A 15,920-nucleotide genomic window follows, 5' to 3' on the forward strand; every position below is an offset into this window, starting at 1 on the left:
TCCCCCAGGACAGAAGTGGTGTCACCATGGTCACTCATGGGGGACGCATCCCTTCTGGCTGACCCCTGACCCACTGGTTCTTCCACTGGGGACTCTTTCCCCCCCTCACCCCTCAATCTGGACCTCTGCACCCTCCCAACTGGAGCGGTACTGCCAGACACCAGAACTGATGGAGGCCTGCTTACAGACACTCCCAGCTCACCACACACTAGGGGATCCCCCTCAACGGGCGGCCCATCAGGACAGCCTAGGCTCCCCGCCTGGTGTTCCCTTAAAGAACCATCCAGGCTCTGAGACTGGGTTTCGGGCACCTGGGGGCACGCAGCCCCACACTCACTCCTTCTCCACTGAGACAGGACGTGAGCCCCTACACCCCTCCCACTACCATGGGACCTAGCTGGGCTACTCTGCACCACTTCCACCACTCTGGGTTGGAAGATACCTGAGCCACTCCCCACAGGGTCACTCCCCAATGCCTCTCCAGACCCTCTAGAATCTACCAAAAGGTCTGCCTCCAATGTGGGCTCTCTGCGGTCAGAGAACTCACCCTCACACAGGTGTTGGCATAGCTCTGGAAAACAGGGACTTACAAACTGCTCTCCCACAATTGGATCACACAGCCCCCTAGCAGGGTTAACCAAACTATCCTTCACCTTACCATCCAGTGCCTCACACACGTACTCCACACCACTCTCCTGAGACTGGCAAGACAGTATCTGACTGTCTCTGTCCCACAACCCACACTCTTCTGGGCGGTCTTCACACTCACCCACCAGGACTTCAATTTTGGGGGAACCCCTCTCCCTGTACCTCTCAGCTAGAGTCAGTAGAGTGTCCCTCCCTCCACTAGGACTATGACCCCCTGCGCCAGTTACCCTATTCCCTTCAGGGATACTGCGCACTACTGGAGCTACCTCATGCCCTTGAACCTCCTGGTGTATGTTAACCCCCTCCTTCAAGTCAGACGCCACATCTCTGGGTGTGCATACTACTCTCTCAGCACTGTAAAACTCAATATTGCTGCCACCAGAGGGAGAGCGGTCTAAACTCTTGATCTTGAGATCCAACTCCCTCATTTTTAGATCATGATCCATTTGGCGTTGTTGTGCCTCCAAGGCCAACTTCTGCTTTTCCATTTCCATTTGTCCTGCCAACTTTGCCATCTTCATTGCATGCGCCCTGTCTGCTGCCCTGTCTGCCAGCTCCTCTGGCGACAGGACTCTGCTGGGCTCCACAAGGTTGTCGGGTGGGACGATGTCCCCCACATTCTGTGGGTCTCTTGACTCTTTCCAGGCTCTCAACGCCTTGAGGTACTGGTTCTTCTTCTTGAATCCAGTATGGGGAACTCTGAATTTTACACTGTAGCCTTTCAATTGCTCTTGTGTGTAGCCTTCCAGTCTCTCCCAATCCACCTCATCCATTCCAGAAATCACAGAGAGTGCTCTTCCAGCAGGGAGTGAGCCAGGCATGGTTGCAGTAATGGTCGATGTCTCAACAGTTAAGAATGAAAACCTGTGGCTGCGTTACTTGGTCTGCTCTCACTATCTGGTGATTAATAATTTACTGTATGCAAATTACAAATGCAAATCCGAAATCCCACCGCTGCCACCAATGTTAGAGTCGGGGATCTCTGGTTGGCGCAAGGTTGCCCTTGTGTCAAGCAGGAACCCTCTCCTCCACGTCAGGGCGCAGGATAACCCCTCGCGAATGACCCTTGCTCACCCTCTAGGTGTGTGGCGTGAGCAGCCAAGGCGATTCCTCAGGCGTTGTTGGTTAAGCACTTACAATCATACACACAGTAAACACATCAATCCCCCCAGAAACGGACACCAGACTTGGATATATATAAAAATACGCTTCTTTATGTAAAAATAGGTATATATATCTCAGCAGACTTATCACAAGACCAATAACGTTTTCGCTATGCCACCAGGTTATAAAGCAGGCAAATGTTCTTTGTTCGTAGTTTCAAATGGATACTTTGTAGTCTCTCGCAAATGTTACTTGTGGTTCCAGTACTCACAGAGATCGGCTCCTGCGAACGGGGAAATAAGGCGTCGCGGGCCCCGAGCCCGATACTGGAACTTCTTTCGTGATGTGGAGAGTCGGCACAGGTCGGTGCGACTCTCAGCTTGGGAAGTGTTCTTGGGTCCTCAATCAGCAGGTGTGGGCACGTAGGCAGGCGCGGCCAGTGACCCTTTAGCACGGCGGTGCCGGAGGGTCTCCACAGCGGGGGCGGCGCGGCCTGAGATGTCCGGGGATAGCGAAGCGGGGTCGCAGGGCACGGTCAGTGCAGCTGGATGACCCGGCGTAGATCACAGTCGTCGGACGGCTTCCGGCGGGAGGGGTGATAGCGCGGTCAGCGCGCTCCAGTAGCAGGCGGTGACAGGGATGCCGGCGGCCTGGCCCGGGGACAGAGAGCGGCTCTGGATGGAGCGGGGCTCTCACGGGTTTGAGGCAGGCAAGCTTCTGAGTGTCACGGCCCTAGGAGGGGCGATGAGGGGCGCAGTCTCTTTCCAGCGGGATGCACACACGGCTCGAATTGGAGGACGAGCAAAAGCACAGAGAACCCACTGGTCCTGGGGTTCAGTTCAGGGGGCAAGCTCAGATCAAGCCCTTGGAGAATGTTCAAGCACAAAGTAGCAAAGTCTTTTCAGTAAGTCTCTTCCTCTCCTTTCTCAGCAAGGCAAGCAGCAGGCCAGCTCCTCCAGCGTCTTCTTCTCCTTCTAGTCGGGCAGAGGTTCTTTGTGGTAAACAGGATTCTGATTTCTTAGGAGCCAGGCTCCTTCTTTTATACCATGATTCTTTTGTTCTTTAGCGCCAGGGGGCCTAGGCCTGGCTCAGTCCAGTTCTGGAGCACTTTGTTATGGTGACTCTGCTCTTTCCTTTCAGCAGCAGGGCAGAGACATCAGCCGCTCCACAGGGGGCGGCGCCGGCTTTGTGGTGGCAGAACACAGGTCTATTCAAGAGTCAAGGTGTACTCCTCCCACCCATCCTGGTGTCATCTCTCTACCCACCACCTGGCAGCCAACCTGTCTCTGGGGATTCCCCAACCCTGCTCCTTACTGTTGCTAGGCAGAACACACACACACAGCAGAGGCGGACTGAAATGGCCAGGTCAGTAAATACTAACTTTCTAAAAGTAGTATTTACAAACCCAGGATACTAAAATAAACTTGACTACAAGAAGTATTTTATTATTCTGAGTTCAGGCATACTAAACTTGACATTCTACCATGCTCTCTGAGTCCACTGGGGTCACAGCGTGTAGTGACTACAGCAGCCCATTCTGGCATATGGAGAGCAGGTAGCCTTCAATAGTGAAAAACGAAAATGGCTGTAATTCACTACTAAGACATGCCACACACATCAGGGCATGTCCTACCTATGCCTACAATGCACCCTGCCCGTGGGCCTACCATAGGGGTGACTAACATGAGGCAAAGGGAAGGTTTGGAGGCTGGCAAGTGTGTGCACTTGCCCAGCCAGCATGACAGTACCAGACTGCACGCAGGTTCTGCAGTGGCAGACCCTAGACACATTTTACAAGGCCGCTTCTGTGGGTGGCGAAACCAGCGCTGCAGGCCCACCAGCAGCATTCGCATTTACAAGCCCTGGCACTCCTGGTGCACTTTACTAGGGGCTGATAGTAAACCGAATAAGCCAAACATGGACACCAATCAATGTATACATTTTACCATAGGGAGAGCATATGCACCTTAGCACTGGTCAGCAGTGGTAAGGTGCCCAGAGTCATAAAACAGCCAACAACAGGTCAGAAAAAATACATGAGGAAGGCAAAAAGTTTAGGGATGACCCTGCAAAAAGGGCCAAGTCCAACACATCTTTAATATAAGCATTTTCCGCCTGCAGCAATAGCTTTACTTAAGGTAGCTAGAGAAATGAATTCAAAATGTCAGGATCCATGCCACATTTGCAGGATAGTCACAAGGGATCAAAATCTATGTATTAATTCAGCTAAATGTCACACAGAAAAAACACAAATTATTCTAACATAGTTTGTAAGCAGAAACAAAATAGATTAGCTTAAAAACATAACTACTTAAAAGTACACAGAAAACACAAGTATTATGATTATTGTTAGGAAGCCAGTAGTAGGTCCTTTCATGTCTCCCCCTTGTGAGTGGCCATGCTGACCCGGTATAGGCTCCAACTGGGAGAACAATATATGGCATGTAAATCTGATTGTACAGTCCAATTGCATCACTAGTGGGGTTAGCCCCATATTGTTTAAACAATGGGAAGACTATTTTTTTTCATAAGGCGTATAAGCAAGAAGAGGCAAAACATCTCTAGCCCTCCCAAAGAGCAGGTGTCTTGGCCAATGTTTGCTTTAGTTGACTACTTAGTAGTGAAATCCCCAACAGGCAGGGTTCCAAGCCTGAATTTAGTATAAAGAACATGATATTTCAGGTTTAATCAAATCAAGGTAAGGTTTTTCGACTTGAGGTAGGGACCCACATGGGTTACATTACTTTGAATGTACGTAACCGTAAAGGAATTCAACACTCCTTTCCCGGGAAATGAGCGTTTTGTCTGCCCCTTTTGGTGAGTTCCTGTCTGCACCATTTGCTCCAAATATTTCTCCTACATTATTGTCGTAACGGAATAAAAGGTCCGTATTCAGGTTGGTAATTTCATGTAGTTTATTAAGTAATTAATAAATGAAGTAAGGTACAAATAACGAAAGAACAAGGTAAGTAAGAAACCCCAACAGGAGCAGCCTGCTTGCTGCTCAGCCCTACTCTCAACTGACATTCATGCACGCATACAACACTCTATGACATCACACACTCATGCTAACATTCCACACCATACACTGGCTGAGCAGCAAGCTAGAAGCCAACACAACACTTCTCCCCCCTTTAATAAAACACCAAAAATTGGAATGCCAAGAATAAGCATAATAACGACATTACAGGGAAGAAGCAAGCAGTCTGAATGTCAATAAACAAAAACAACTAAATGAAAACATATCGCAATTATTATGATAGAGGATTCAGCAATAAAACAATGGAATTATAGGGAAACTAACAATGAGAAGATAAACACTAAAATAAGGAAGAAAAAGGGAAATGCAAACCTCGACCAGGAATAACAGGAATATCCAAATAACACACACCCATCTTCCCCCTTTAATAAAACAACAAAGAAAACATAAGTAGGGAGCGCAAAAGAAGAGGAAAAGTAGGAAATGTCAACAAACTAAAAGGAAACTAACAAAATATGGAAGGACAACAATAGCGTAGCAATAGAAATGAGATACACATAACAAAAAGGAATTGACGCTCCAAATCACCACCCAACATACCAGTTGGCCATACCAGAATGAAGATGGCAAGAAGAAACAGCAATAGAAAACAGACAGTGCAAGTCAAAGACAAGAAAAACACTCTCAAATAAATAAGAGATGTGTAATGAAAACAGACTAGTAAAATAGTAAAGCGATACAATGTAAATCCACCAACAGGTACCATGGAAGGCGGAAAAACAAAGTGTCTCAGATACCAAGAACAAGAATAAGTAGATACGATACCATAATTAACAACATAAGCATTTACAACACAATTACATACACAACATATGCCCTAAAGAAAGGCACAGTAAGTAAATGCAACGTAAAGTAATGTAACCACTAATGTATGAAGAAACATTGTGAATGACAATCACGAAGGATAAGGAACATGAAAAAATAAGGTAACATCTTGGATAACCCAGTAAGTGACTTGACGAATCACGAAAAAGGAATCACGAAGGATAAGGCACATGTAAAATAAGGTAACCCTTGGATAACATAGTAAGTCACCTGACGAGTCACGAAACATGGCAAGGAAACATACCATAAAAGATATCAGTGTTGGTGACCTGGCAAGTCACGTAACATAGAAATGTAACATACTAAGATCCTAACCCTGGTGACCTGACAAGTCACGTGACATAAGAGCAAAATCACTCTTCAGATTTCCATAAGAAAATCCCTATGGAATTTTTACCTATAACGTTGCAATAAAAATTATGATAAAACACTATAGATTCTCCAACAAAAATTGAGACAGAATCACTGTAAAGTAAGGTACACAGCCCGTAGGCTATTAAAACAAATGCACTAAGCAAAGTAAATTCTGACATTGTAAATTTTAACACTCTAATTACTGTAACGTAACGAAAAATAACACTAACAAAATGTGACAACTGTCAGCGTAATGGGAAAACAAAAGACATGCAAGTTGCAAACTGGTTCATATGAGAAATGATAACATTTTAAACTTTAAGCAGGGTTCCAATATATAAAAAAAATAAGCTAAAACAAATAAAGTGGTCACCGTTGTCATTGTTAGTGTGTTAGCTGATGCATTATACGGAAACAGTACCTTGTGAAGAAACGTTATACCTTCGAAGAACAGTTGAAGCAAGCAAAACACTGGAGGAAATGTATTCTACGTGACTAGACTTATTTTCCTTGAAGAGGTGCAGAGGAGGTGAATGACCGCTAGATGGCACTACTCCGTAATCGATAGAACAGTAAAAGTTATACTCACGGTCTTCAAACCCTAACGGAAAACAAATAATTGTAAAGCTCCACACAACCAGGAATATAATCCAGGAAGGAATGCACGCCACTGCAGAATATTGCCAAAATACGATGCAAGGAAAATAAGAGGATCGTGGCATTGCAGGAATAGCAGCCATACAGTGCGTCAACCATGAAGTATTGCAGAACGCCGAAGTGAGTAACACTGCAAACGTTGTCCATATTAAAACGTGGTTGTCAGGATGTTGTGTGGTGTCCTTTTAATTAGTAGGATGTTTATTTGGAATGCCCTGATGTCAGTAACATGATGTAGGTCTGTTCCAGGTTGCTTAGTGACCGAGAAGAATGTTTGTGTTCACTTCGTGTTCTGTGCTGACCGGTGCTGGAGGGTCTCTGTTATCCGCACTGGTGGGTTTACTTATTTACAACTAAAGAATAAACTACTTGATTCAACTACGGTCTGGGACCCATCTTTACATTGGCGACGACTGGGATTTCACCCACCGTGAAGGAAGAAACTGAGATCTCCTCTGCATTATTTATTTTTTTTTCTCTAAAAAAAAAAAGGAACACTGAAGGCATCTGAAGCTGATTTGAGCCGTACTGAGGCAGCTGAGTATATCGAGTGAAAAGCGCTTCATTCTTGAATTATTTTTGACAGGTAAAAATTACCTTGAAGCTCTGAGTGACGGTTGATCTGCGGAGCCGTTTGTGCTCGAGCCTCCATTCCCCTTGTGTGATGTCCGTCACGTCTTCCCTGCTTACGTCGGCTGTTCACGCGGAGGAAACAAGACCCACCGCCTGATGAAAGCACAGACGTAAGGTGACGTTCGTGGTGGCCATTTTGAGTTGGGGAATTTTTTTTGAATGCTTCGTCCAAGCAGCGAGTTCGTGGCAGCTTGTCGAGTCTAGAGGCTATTAAAGTACCTGTTCGTCGTATCGGCAGCTACGCTAACTTCCTAAGCTTTTCACAAGTTTGAAACCTTTCTGGTATATTTTTCAACTGAACATTATTCTTTTGTCAAGATTTTACTGAAAGGTACTGGTTCAATTCAATTTCATTATTATACATTTTTATGTATAATTTACTGTTGGCGTGCATGCTTAACACTGATGTGAATTTTTGAACTTACTTTTTCATATATTGGAATTCGTTTTTTTTGTTTGTTTTCTTTTCTGGAATACACTCTGTGAAACTTTAATCTTCCCACTATGGCATCTTCTCAAATGTGTAATCAACCATCAATATTTTTGAGTGCTCCAGGAAATCCTACTTTGACTTGGAAGAAATGGTACAAAACTTTCGAAAATTATATTGTAGCCATTGATGGAAAAAAGTTTCCAGCTGATAGAAAACATGCGCTTCTTTTTACTTATTTAGGTCCAGCTGCCATTGAGATTTTTGAAAATCTAACTCCTATCGCAGCACCTGCAGGGGCAGGTGATTCTTGGGACATTTTCAAAGAAGCTGTTGCTAGGTTGGAAAAACAGTTTATTGAAGAACCTAGCATTTTAATTGAACGTCATGCTTTTAATAAGAGGAAGCAATTTGCTGATGAGACAGTGGAACAGTATGTAGCAGCCTTAAGAGTCCTGGCTGCAAATTGTGATTTTGGTGCAAGTGTTGATATTTGCATAAGAGATCAGTTTGTTTTTAATTGTGAATCGAAAAAGATACAAGAGAGATTAAAGGCTTGTCGAAACCCCACACTATCTGAGGTTATTGATATTGCCAAAGGTATTGAAAGATCTATACGATCATCTAAAGTATTATCTTCGGAAGAGAGTCCAGTCAATACTCCTGTGTGTGCCATTCAAGTTGGTAAAAAAGTGTTTAAGCCTAACATTGTGCCAAAGTCTAGTAAACCGTGTTGTTATAGGTGTGGATCCAGGTTTCATCTTGCTAATAGTTTGGAGTGTCCTGCCATTAAAAGAAGATGCACCAAATGCAATAAGGTTGGTCACTTCCAAACTGTTTGCAAAAATGTAAGGAGTGGTTCCTCTACCAGTAACACCAGTTTAACAGTAAACTCTGTAAATGAGGTTACTAATGATGTTGAAAATATGATCATCACTTTGTATGATCCCCTTTTTGATGTTAATATGATAAATGTTGGTTTTAAAGCACCTCTAGGAGAAGTTCTTATCGGTGATGCCATTCTTGAGGTAATGGCTGATTCTGGCTCTCCCATTACTGTCTTATCTGATTCTACCTTTGAAGAAAAATGGACAGGTATACGACTTTGTGCCACGGACGTCAACCCAAAAGCATTTGGTAATTTTGATATTGAAATGTTGGGTTATTTTGAAGAAAAACTTAATTTTCAGGGACGCTGCATTTTCACGAAAATTTATGTTGCGGTCAATGGTAAGAATATTGTTGGATGGTTTGATCTGGGCAAATTAGGGATAATGTTATGTCCAGGTACTGATACTCCTATTAGATTACGTGATATTACTGTTAATCAGATTTCATCACATGATTGTAACACTGATAGTATTTTATCTAAACATACTGCTGTCTTTGCTGATAAAGTTGGTCAGGTGAAAGGTTTCATGCATCACATTAAATTGAAAAAGTGTGCTATTCCTGTACAGCACAAAGTACGCATGGTACCTTTAGGGGTTCGTCAAAAACTCAAAGAGCATTTGGACAATCTTTGTTCTGAGGGCATTATTGAAACCACTAATAGTTCTGAGTGGATTTCGGCTATTGTGATCGCACTTAAAAGAAATGGTGATTTAAGGTTATGTATTGATTTGAGATCACTCAATAAGAACATTATTATTGACAGTCATCCGCTCCCAAGGATTCAAGAATTACTCATGGCTGTCAATAATGCTAAATATTTTTCCATCATTGATCTCAAATCTGCGTATCATCAAGTAATGCTGGATGAGGAATCAAAAGACTTGACTGCTTTCGTAACCCCTTTTGGAGTCTATAGATTTTTGCGTATGCCATTCGGACTAGCATCCGCTGCTAGTGTTTTTCAAAAATTAGTGGATGTATTGTTTCAAGATCTAGTAGGGGTACAGGCCTTTCAGGATGACATACTTATCTTTGCTAAGTCTCACGAAGAACACAATTCTTTATTAGGCAATGTCCTTACCAAATTAGAAGAAAGAGGGATGACTGTTAGCAAAGAAAAGTGCAATTTTTTTGTGAAAGAAATTGATTATTTAGGACACAAAATTTCAGGGGAGGGCATCTCTCCTAAAGTTGATTTGATCAGTGCTCTCAACAATGCCATTAAGCCATATGATAAAGATTCTCTGAGATCCTTTTTAGGACTTGGGGAATATTATGCTAGGTTTGTACAGGGTTATGCTTTAGTTGTTGAGCCTTTGAGACAATTGCTTAGGAAAGGAGTGTCTTTTGTTTGGTCTGAAGATCATGACAAGGCTTTTGTAAAGGTTAAAGAGCTCATTTCTAGAGCTCCTGCTTTTTAAAAAACGTTTGATCCCTGTGGAGAATCGGTAGTAACTGTTGATGCCAGTTCAATTGGTCTAGGGGCTGTGTTCACTCAATTTGTAGATGGCAAGGAAAGAACCATTTCATTTATTTCTAGAGCCTTGAAAGGTGCTGAGCTTCATTACAGTACAATTGAGAGGGAGGCGCTTGCATGCGTGTGGGCTGTAGAAAAGTTCAAGAACTTTTTATGGGGAAAATCATTCAAGTTAATCACTGATCATAAACCTTTAGTGTTTATGATGGATGGTGTACGTTCTGGCAATGCTTCTTCCAGACTCATTAGGCTTATTGCTAGGTTACAAGAATTTAACTTTAAGATTGAGCATATTTCTGGAGGGAAAAACATCACTGCAGACTGTTTGTCTAGATTGCCCGCTGAAAATGTCACTGAAGATTCCTTTGTGGATAATCATGAATGTGTAGTTGCTTTGGTGGATGTGTTTAAGAGTTGTGAAGGAAAAATTTCTGAAGCTGATTGGGTCAAATTTTATAGTGAAGACATTTTGATTAACAAAGTCAAAGAATTTCTGATCCGTGGTTGGCCTCCTTTCAGGAATCTTGAAGCAGGGTTACACAGTTTTGCACAAATTTCAAGTGAACTTAGTGTTGAAAATGGATTTTTGGTCAGACATAGTGTGTTAGTTCCCCCTGTGGGTCTCAGGAATAAGCTTATAGAATTAGCTCATCTTGGTCATAATGGTGTTTCTGGAACTAAGAGAGCTCTTAGACAACATTATTGGTGGCCAGGTATGGATGCTTCAGTGGAGAGATTTGTGGATACTTGTGCTGTTTGTGTTCGTTCTGATAAACATTACAAGGTTTGGTTTCCACTGAGCCCATTGGTTTACAAGAAATTCCCAAGGGACCTTGGCAGAAGGTATCCATTGACTTTTCAGGTCCTTATGACATCTTAGGTAGGCAACACAGATTTCTTATTGTGTTAATTGACAATTTTTCTAAATGGATTTACCACACTTTTGTGGAACATCCCAACACTGATGAAGTGATTACGTTTCTAGAAAAAGTTTTTATTGTTGAAGGTTTTCCTAGGATACTTATGTCTGACAATGGTGTCCAGTTTGTTTCATCTAAAATGGTTTCCTTCTTAAAAAAGTGTGGCATTAGAGCTGAGCGAGCTCCTTTATATTGTCCAAAAGCCAATGGTCAAGTGGAGAGGGCTAATAGATTTGTTAAGGATGGCATTCAATGTGCTTTGGAGAGTAAGAAGAATGTGTTTGATTTTCTTAATGAGAAGCTTTGGGCATATCATACCATGCCGCATTCAGTGACGGGAGTTTCTCCCTTTTATTTGATGAGAGGAAGAGGGTGTTGTACACTAGTATCACCATCATTTGAGTTAGAAGTTCATAAGGATTTTGAGAAAACTCTTGATAAGGTGAAAGACAGTTTAGATGAGGCTGCATCTAAAAATAAGGTCTATCATGATGACATACACAGGACCAAGTACAAGGACATTAGTGTTGGTGATTGGGTACGCATAATTAATCCTGGTCTGCCACGCAAAGGTTTGTCTAGATTTTCTGCTCCTGTGCAAGTTATTAAAGTCTCTGAAACTGCTGTTCTTTTACACGAAAGAGGGTGGTGGAATAAAAGTTCTATAATTCTTCTTAAACCTGGGCAAGAAAAGTTGTTTAATGCACCTGACGCAGATGAGTCTTTTTGGGATATAGGATCTTCCAACGATAAAGGTGCATGTGATTCTAATCTTAGACACTCTGTTGATAGTACACATGTAGCTAGTTCTTCTTCTGATTATAGTTCCAAGTCATGTTTTGATGTGTCTGTTTCTAATTCTGATGCTCACAATATCTCTTCTTCTGAGGAGTTGATTCCTGAGGGGGTTTCTTTTGAGGTTCCTGTGAAAAGGATTGTGAAATTACCTAAAAAATTCGAAGATTTTGTTTTAAAATGATTTGTTTTTTTATTTTGGTTTATTGGTTTTATTGGGATTTATTTGTAAAAAAAAAATTTTAAAAAAAAGGGACATGTTGTGTGGTGTCCTTTTAATTAGTAGGATGTTTATTTGGAATGCCCTGATGTCAGTAACATGATGTAGGTCTGTTCCAGGTTGCTTAGTGACCGAGAAGAATGTTTGTGTTCACTTCGTGTTCTGTGCTGACCGGTGCTGGAGGGTCTCTGTTATCCGCACTGGTGGGTTTACTTATTTACAACTAAAGAATAAACTACTTGATTCAACTACGGTCTGGGACCCATCTTTACACAGGATAAATACAATAAACCACATAATGCAGGAAAGGACAAACCCAAAATGGCGGCACGCAAATAGACGTCGCACCGGGTGGTTCACTGCACGCCAGTGCAGCGAAACGCCACTTCAGCAATTCCCAATATCTCTGTCACGTCACAAAAGAGGTTTTGCAGCCTGGAAGTTAGGAAGGTAAGAGCACGCGGATCTGTATGCGCGCGTGTAGTATTTCAAAATATGGAGGAGGCGGTTCAACTGCCAAGGAAAGGCGAATACAGGAGGCAAGGCACAACCATGAAAAATAACTTAAGTACTCACAGCCAATGTTCCAAACACCGTAACCCTCATCTCCAAAAAATGAAAGCAGGCGTGTGCTGATGACCTCGACTTTTAGTTGTATTAATCCGTTAACACAGGTCTGCCGCAGCGAAACACATTAGGGAAATTATGAGTTAATTTAAGGCTTCAGTTAGTAAAACGAACAGCTCATATTAAATACGATACTCTTCTCTTCACAAACGGAATGGAATAGTCCCAACCTAGTTGCGGCAGGCAGGCAAAACACAATTAAAAAAAAAAAAATGAACCAAATTCTTTGTCAGTTGCAGTTAGGAGAAACAACTCGGTTTCAATCTTTGCTCATGAACGCTGTTTATCCTGGAAGCAACGTCAGTGGAATCAGCTGTGAGCAGGAATCGGAAGGGAGGAAGGAAAGTTGGCATCAGAACGGCAAATAGCATATGAAGCCGGTAGACAGAAAAGCTGGTTCCAAAAAAAAAAAATGCATTCACAGTGATAGAATAATGTTCCAAGGCTGCAGAGGCAGTAGAGTCAGGTTTCATTCACGGAAAGAGGCGGAACACTCCAAGGCCGGTTACAGTAGGAAGATACAAGATATTGAAGCAGAAACTGGCACGTAGGTGTTGAGGGCGACCGGTGTGAGGTCACGCGTGGGTTCGAATCCCATCCTTGTCGCCAGTGTCGTAACGGAATAAAAGGTCCGTATTCAGGTTGGTAATTTCATGTAGTTTATTAAGTAATTAATAAATGAAGTAAGGTACAAATAACGAAAGAACAAGGTAAGTAAGAAACCCCAACAGGAGCAGCCTGCTTGCTGCTCAGCCCTACTCTCAACTGACATTCATGCACGCATACAACACTCTATGACATCACACACTCATGCTAACATTCCACACCATACACTGGCTGAGCAGCAAGCTAGAAGCCAACACAACAATTATATTCTCTATAGAAAATGTCTATTTCTTTGTCTGTTTGATGGGGAGTTGTCAACTTTAACTTCTTTTTGGTATTATTTTTTTAAATCTGTGAAAACGCCTGGGAAATATGAAGATATTACATACTACATCCAAAATCTAATTGGTAAGAAGGTCACAATGTAAATATCCTACACTTAGGACCACCTAGTCCACACCCATCTACTCACCTTTTCGATCTGGTCAATGTAGAGGTCAATAAAATCTTGTTGTTCCTCCTTTGAGCTCTCCTGGTGATCCCTTACCTCCTTCTTCACGTAATTACGGGCAAACTCCAAGAGTTCAAAAACCTTCTGGTGAGGGCCTGGGAGGAGGCGTATCAGCCGTGGGAATGTCTCGTGCAGCTGAAGAAAAATACAATAACTACTATACTAGAAATAACAAATACATTTAATGCAGTACTGAAAAAGTATCCAACTACCCCACAGTCCGTATTGGAAATCACATTTTTTGCTTTCCAAAATGAATCAAACACATTCAAAAGACACGAACTGTAATTTTATGGTCTCTCTGTTTATGTTCGTGCATCCCTTCTTTACAGTCCATCAATTTTTCACTGTTCAGAGGGTTCACCGAGAGATGCTCTGTGGTCATGATTATGAATCTATATTTTCGATGTTCTAAAAACATGGCAGATTTTGAGCATATGCACAAACCCTTAATCCATGTCAGAAAAGAAGTGGTACATTTAAGACATACATATGTGGATGTACTTCATTGGCCATATGTGGGGTTCAGAAATCATTATAGCAATGCATTCACTTTGCAAAATGTAACATTAGAAAGTATGTTTCTAAGTGTTCTGATATATTTTAAGACGTACCTTGTTTTAAGCAAAAGGTTATGTGTACAGAATTATATAATGCAGTCAAAGTGGAGAAAAATAGGTTTAAAATATTGTTTTCCAAAGTTCTTCATTAGGCATGTGGATTTTCAATGCATTCCTATGATACTACATCTGTCTTTGTGTTGCAGACAACAAATTCATTACTCTAAGTGATAAAGGTTCATTGTCTAAGTGGAGTCTGCCAGACCCCATGCAAGCCTAGCTTTTAGCAGTCAATTCAGAGTTTGAGAACCAAAGCTGAGAAGGAAGGGTAACATGGGGACAGGAGTTATGGAGCTGACATACAAGAGTTCATCTGTAGTGTATAGAAAGGGGTTCAGCATCCGGGAGGTGTCCATCCTCATCCAATTAGTTTTTTTTTGCTGTGAGCCAAAGGTCCAGAAGTGGGAAGGCTGCAACCCATTACGAAGGAAACTGGAAGTAAAATTGGTCGACAGAGGTGGTGCAGAGATTAAATGGACAAGGCTCAATTCCCACCAATTGATCCACATTAGTAGTGCGATTAGACCTAATGTTCCTCTTGAAGATGGCACTAGTGCTTATGGTCATTTGTAACGAGACTATACTAGCACTTATGTACATATGTAACGATATGGTATTTTGCAATATAACGTTCCACCTTCTAACTCACAATATGCACCCTCATCTAGTCATGGATAGTGTCTTGACCTCCCCATTCCCTATGAAAAAACACTTGTAGTTCCCTGAGCAAACTAAACATATCGCAAGCTTCAATTTCAATTCATAGAAATCATTTACGGATCACAGATAAGTATATTAATAAATAAGGGCCTTGTCCAATCTGTATCTTCTTTTTATAGTCTCTGTGATCACAGTCAAGACACTTCTCCTTAGGAGACTTGTTCAAACCGTAGGCGCCTTCAGTATTCAAAGGAGTAATCCAAGTCCATATGTGACTTTTGCAGAACAGAGTATTTATTTCAATTTCGACAGGTGTTACTAAGGTGGTTTGGGTGTACTGATCACTATTCTTGTCACACTTTGGTTCTTGATTCTTTTCGATTTTTACACTGACACGGGTTGTCTTTCCCTGTTAGGTAGGGACCTCTTACTTGTCTTGTTAAGAGGAATACAACTAATGACTGTGCTGTATATTTGTTTATTACAGCCCTGAGGAAGTCTTATGGAATATTATCCTTAGACGAAACACGTGTTGGCTGTTCTTTTATGACCTGTTGAACCTGTCGAAATTGAAATAAATACTCTGTTCTGCAAAAGTCACATATGGACTTGGATTACTCTTTTGAATACTGAAGGCGCCTACGGTTTGAACAAGTCTCCTAAGGAGAAGTGTCTTGACTGTGATCACAGAGACTATAAAAAGAAGATACAGATTGGACAAGGCCCTTATTTATTAATATACTTATCTGTGATCCGTAAATGATTTCTATGAATTGAAATTGAAGCTTGCGATATGTTTAGTTTGCTCAGGGAACTACAAGTGTTTTTTCACAGTGGCAATTGTTTACAATTGTAGGCAACAGCGTTGGGTGGTGGCTGTTTTGTTCCCTTTTGATGCA

At 42.1% G+C, this 15,920-nt stretch overlaps 1 protein-coding gene across 1 annotated transcript in view; it reads right to left on the minus strand.

The window, feature by feature from the left end:
• Window positions 1-15,920, minus strand: part of LOC146786207 (cytochrome P450 2J5-like) — a 438,174-nt gene that overhangs the window by 236,668 nt on the left and 185,586 nt on the right. Inside the window, exon 5 of the mRNA XM_085635784.1 lies at window positions 13,703-13,876. Within this exon, the coding sequence (XP_085491910.1) occupies window positions 13,703-13,876 (174 nt within the window). The remainder of the gene's footprint in view (window positions 1-13,702; window positions 13,877-15,920) is intronic.

The sequence above is a fragment of the Triturus cristatus genome, chromosome 11, assembly GCF_964204655.1.
Source record: "Triturus cristatus chromosome 11, aTriCri1.1, whole genome shotgun sequence".
Taxonomy (NCBI): domain Eukaryota; kingdom Metazoa; phylum Chordata; class Amphibia; order Caudata; family Salamandridae; genus Triturus; species Triturus cristatus.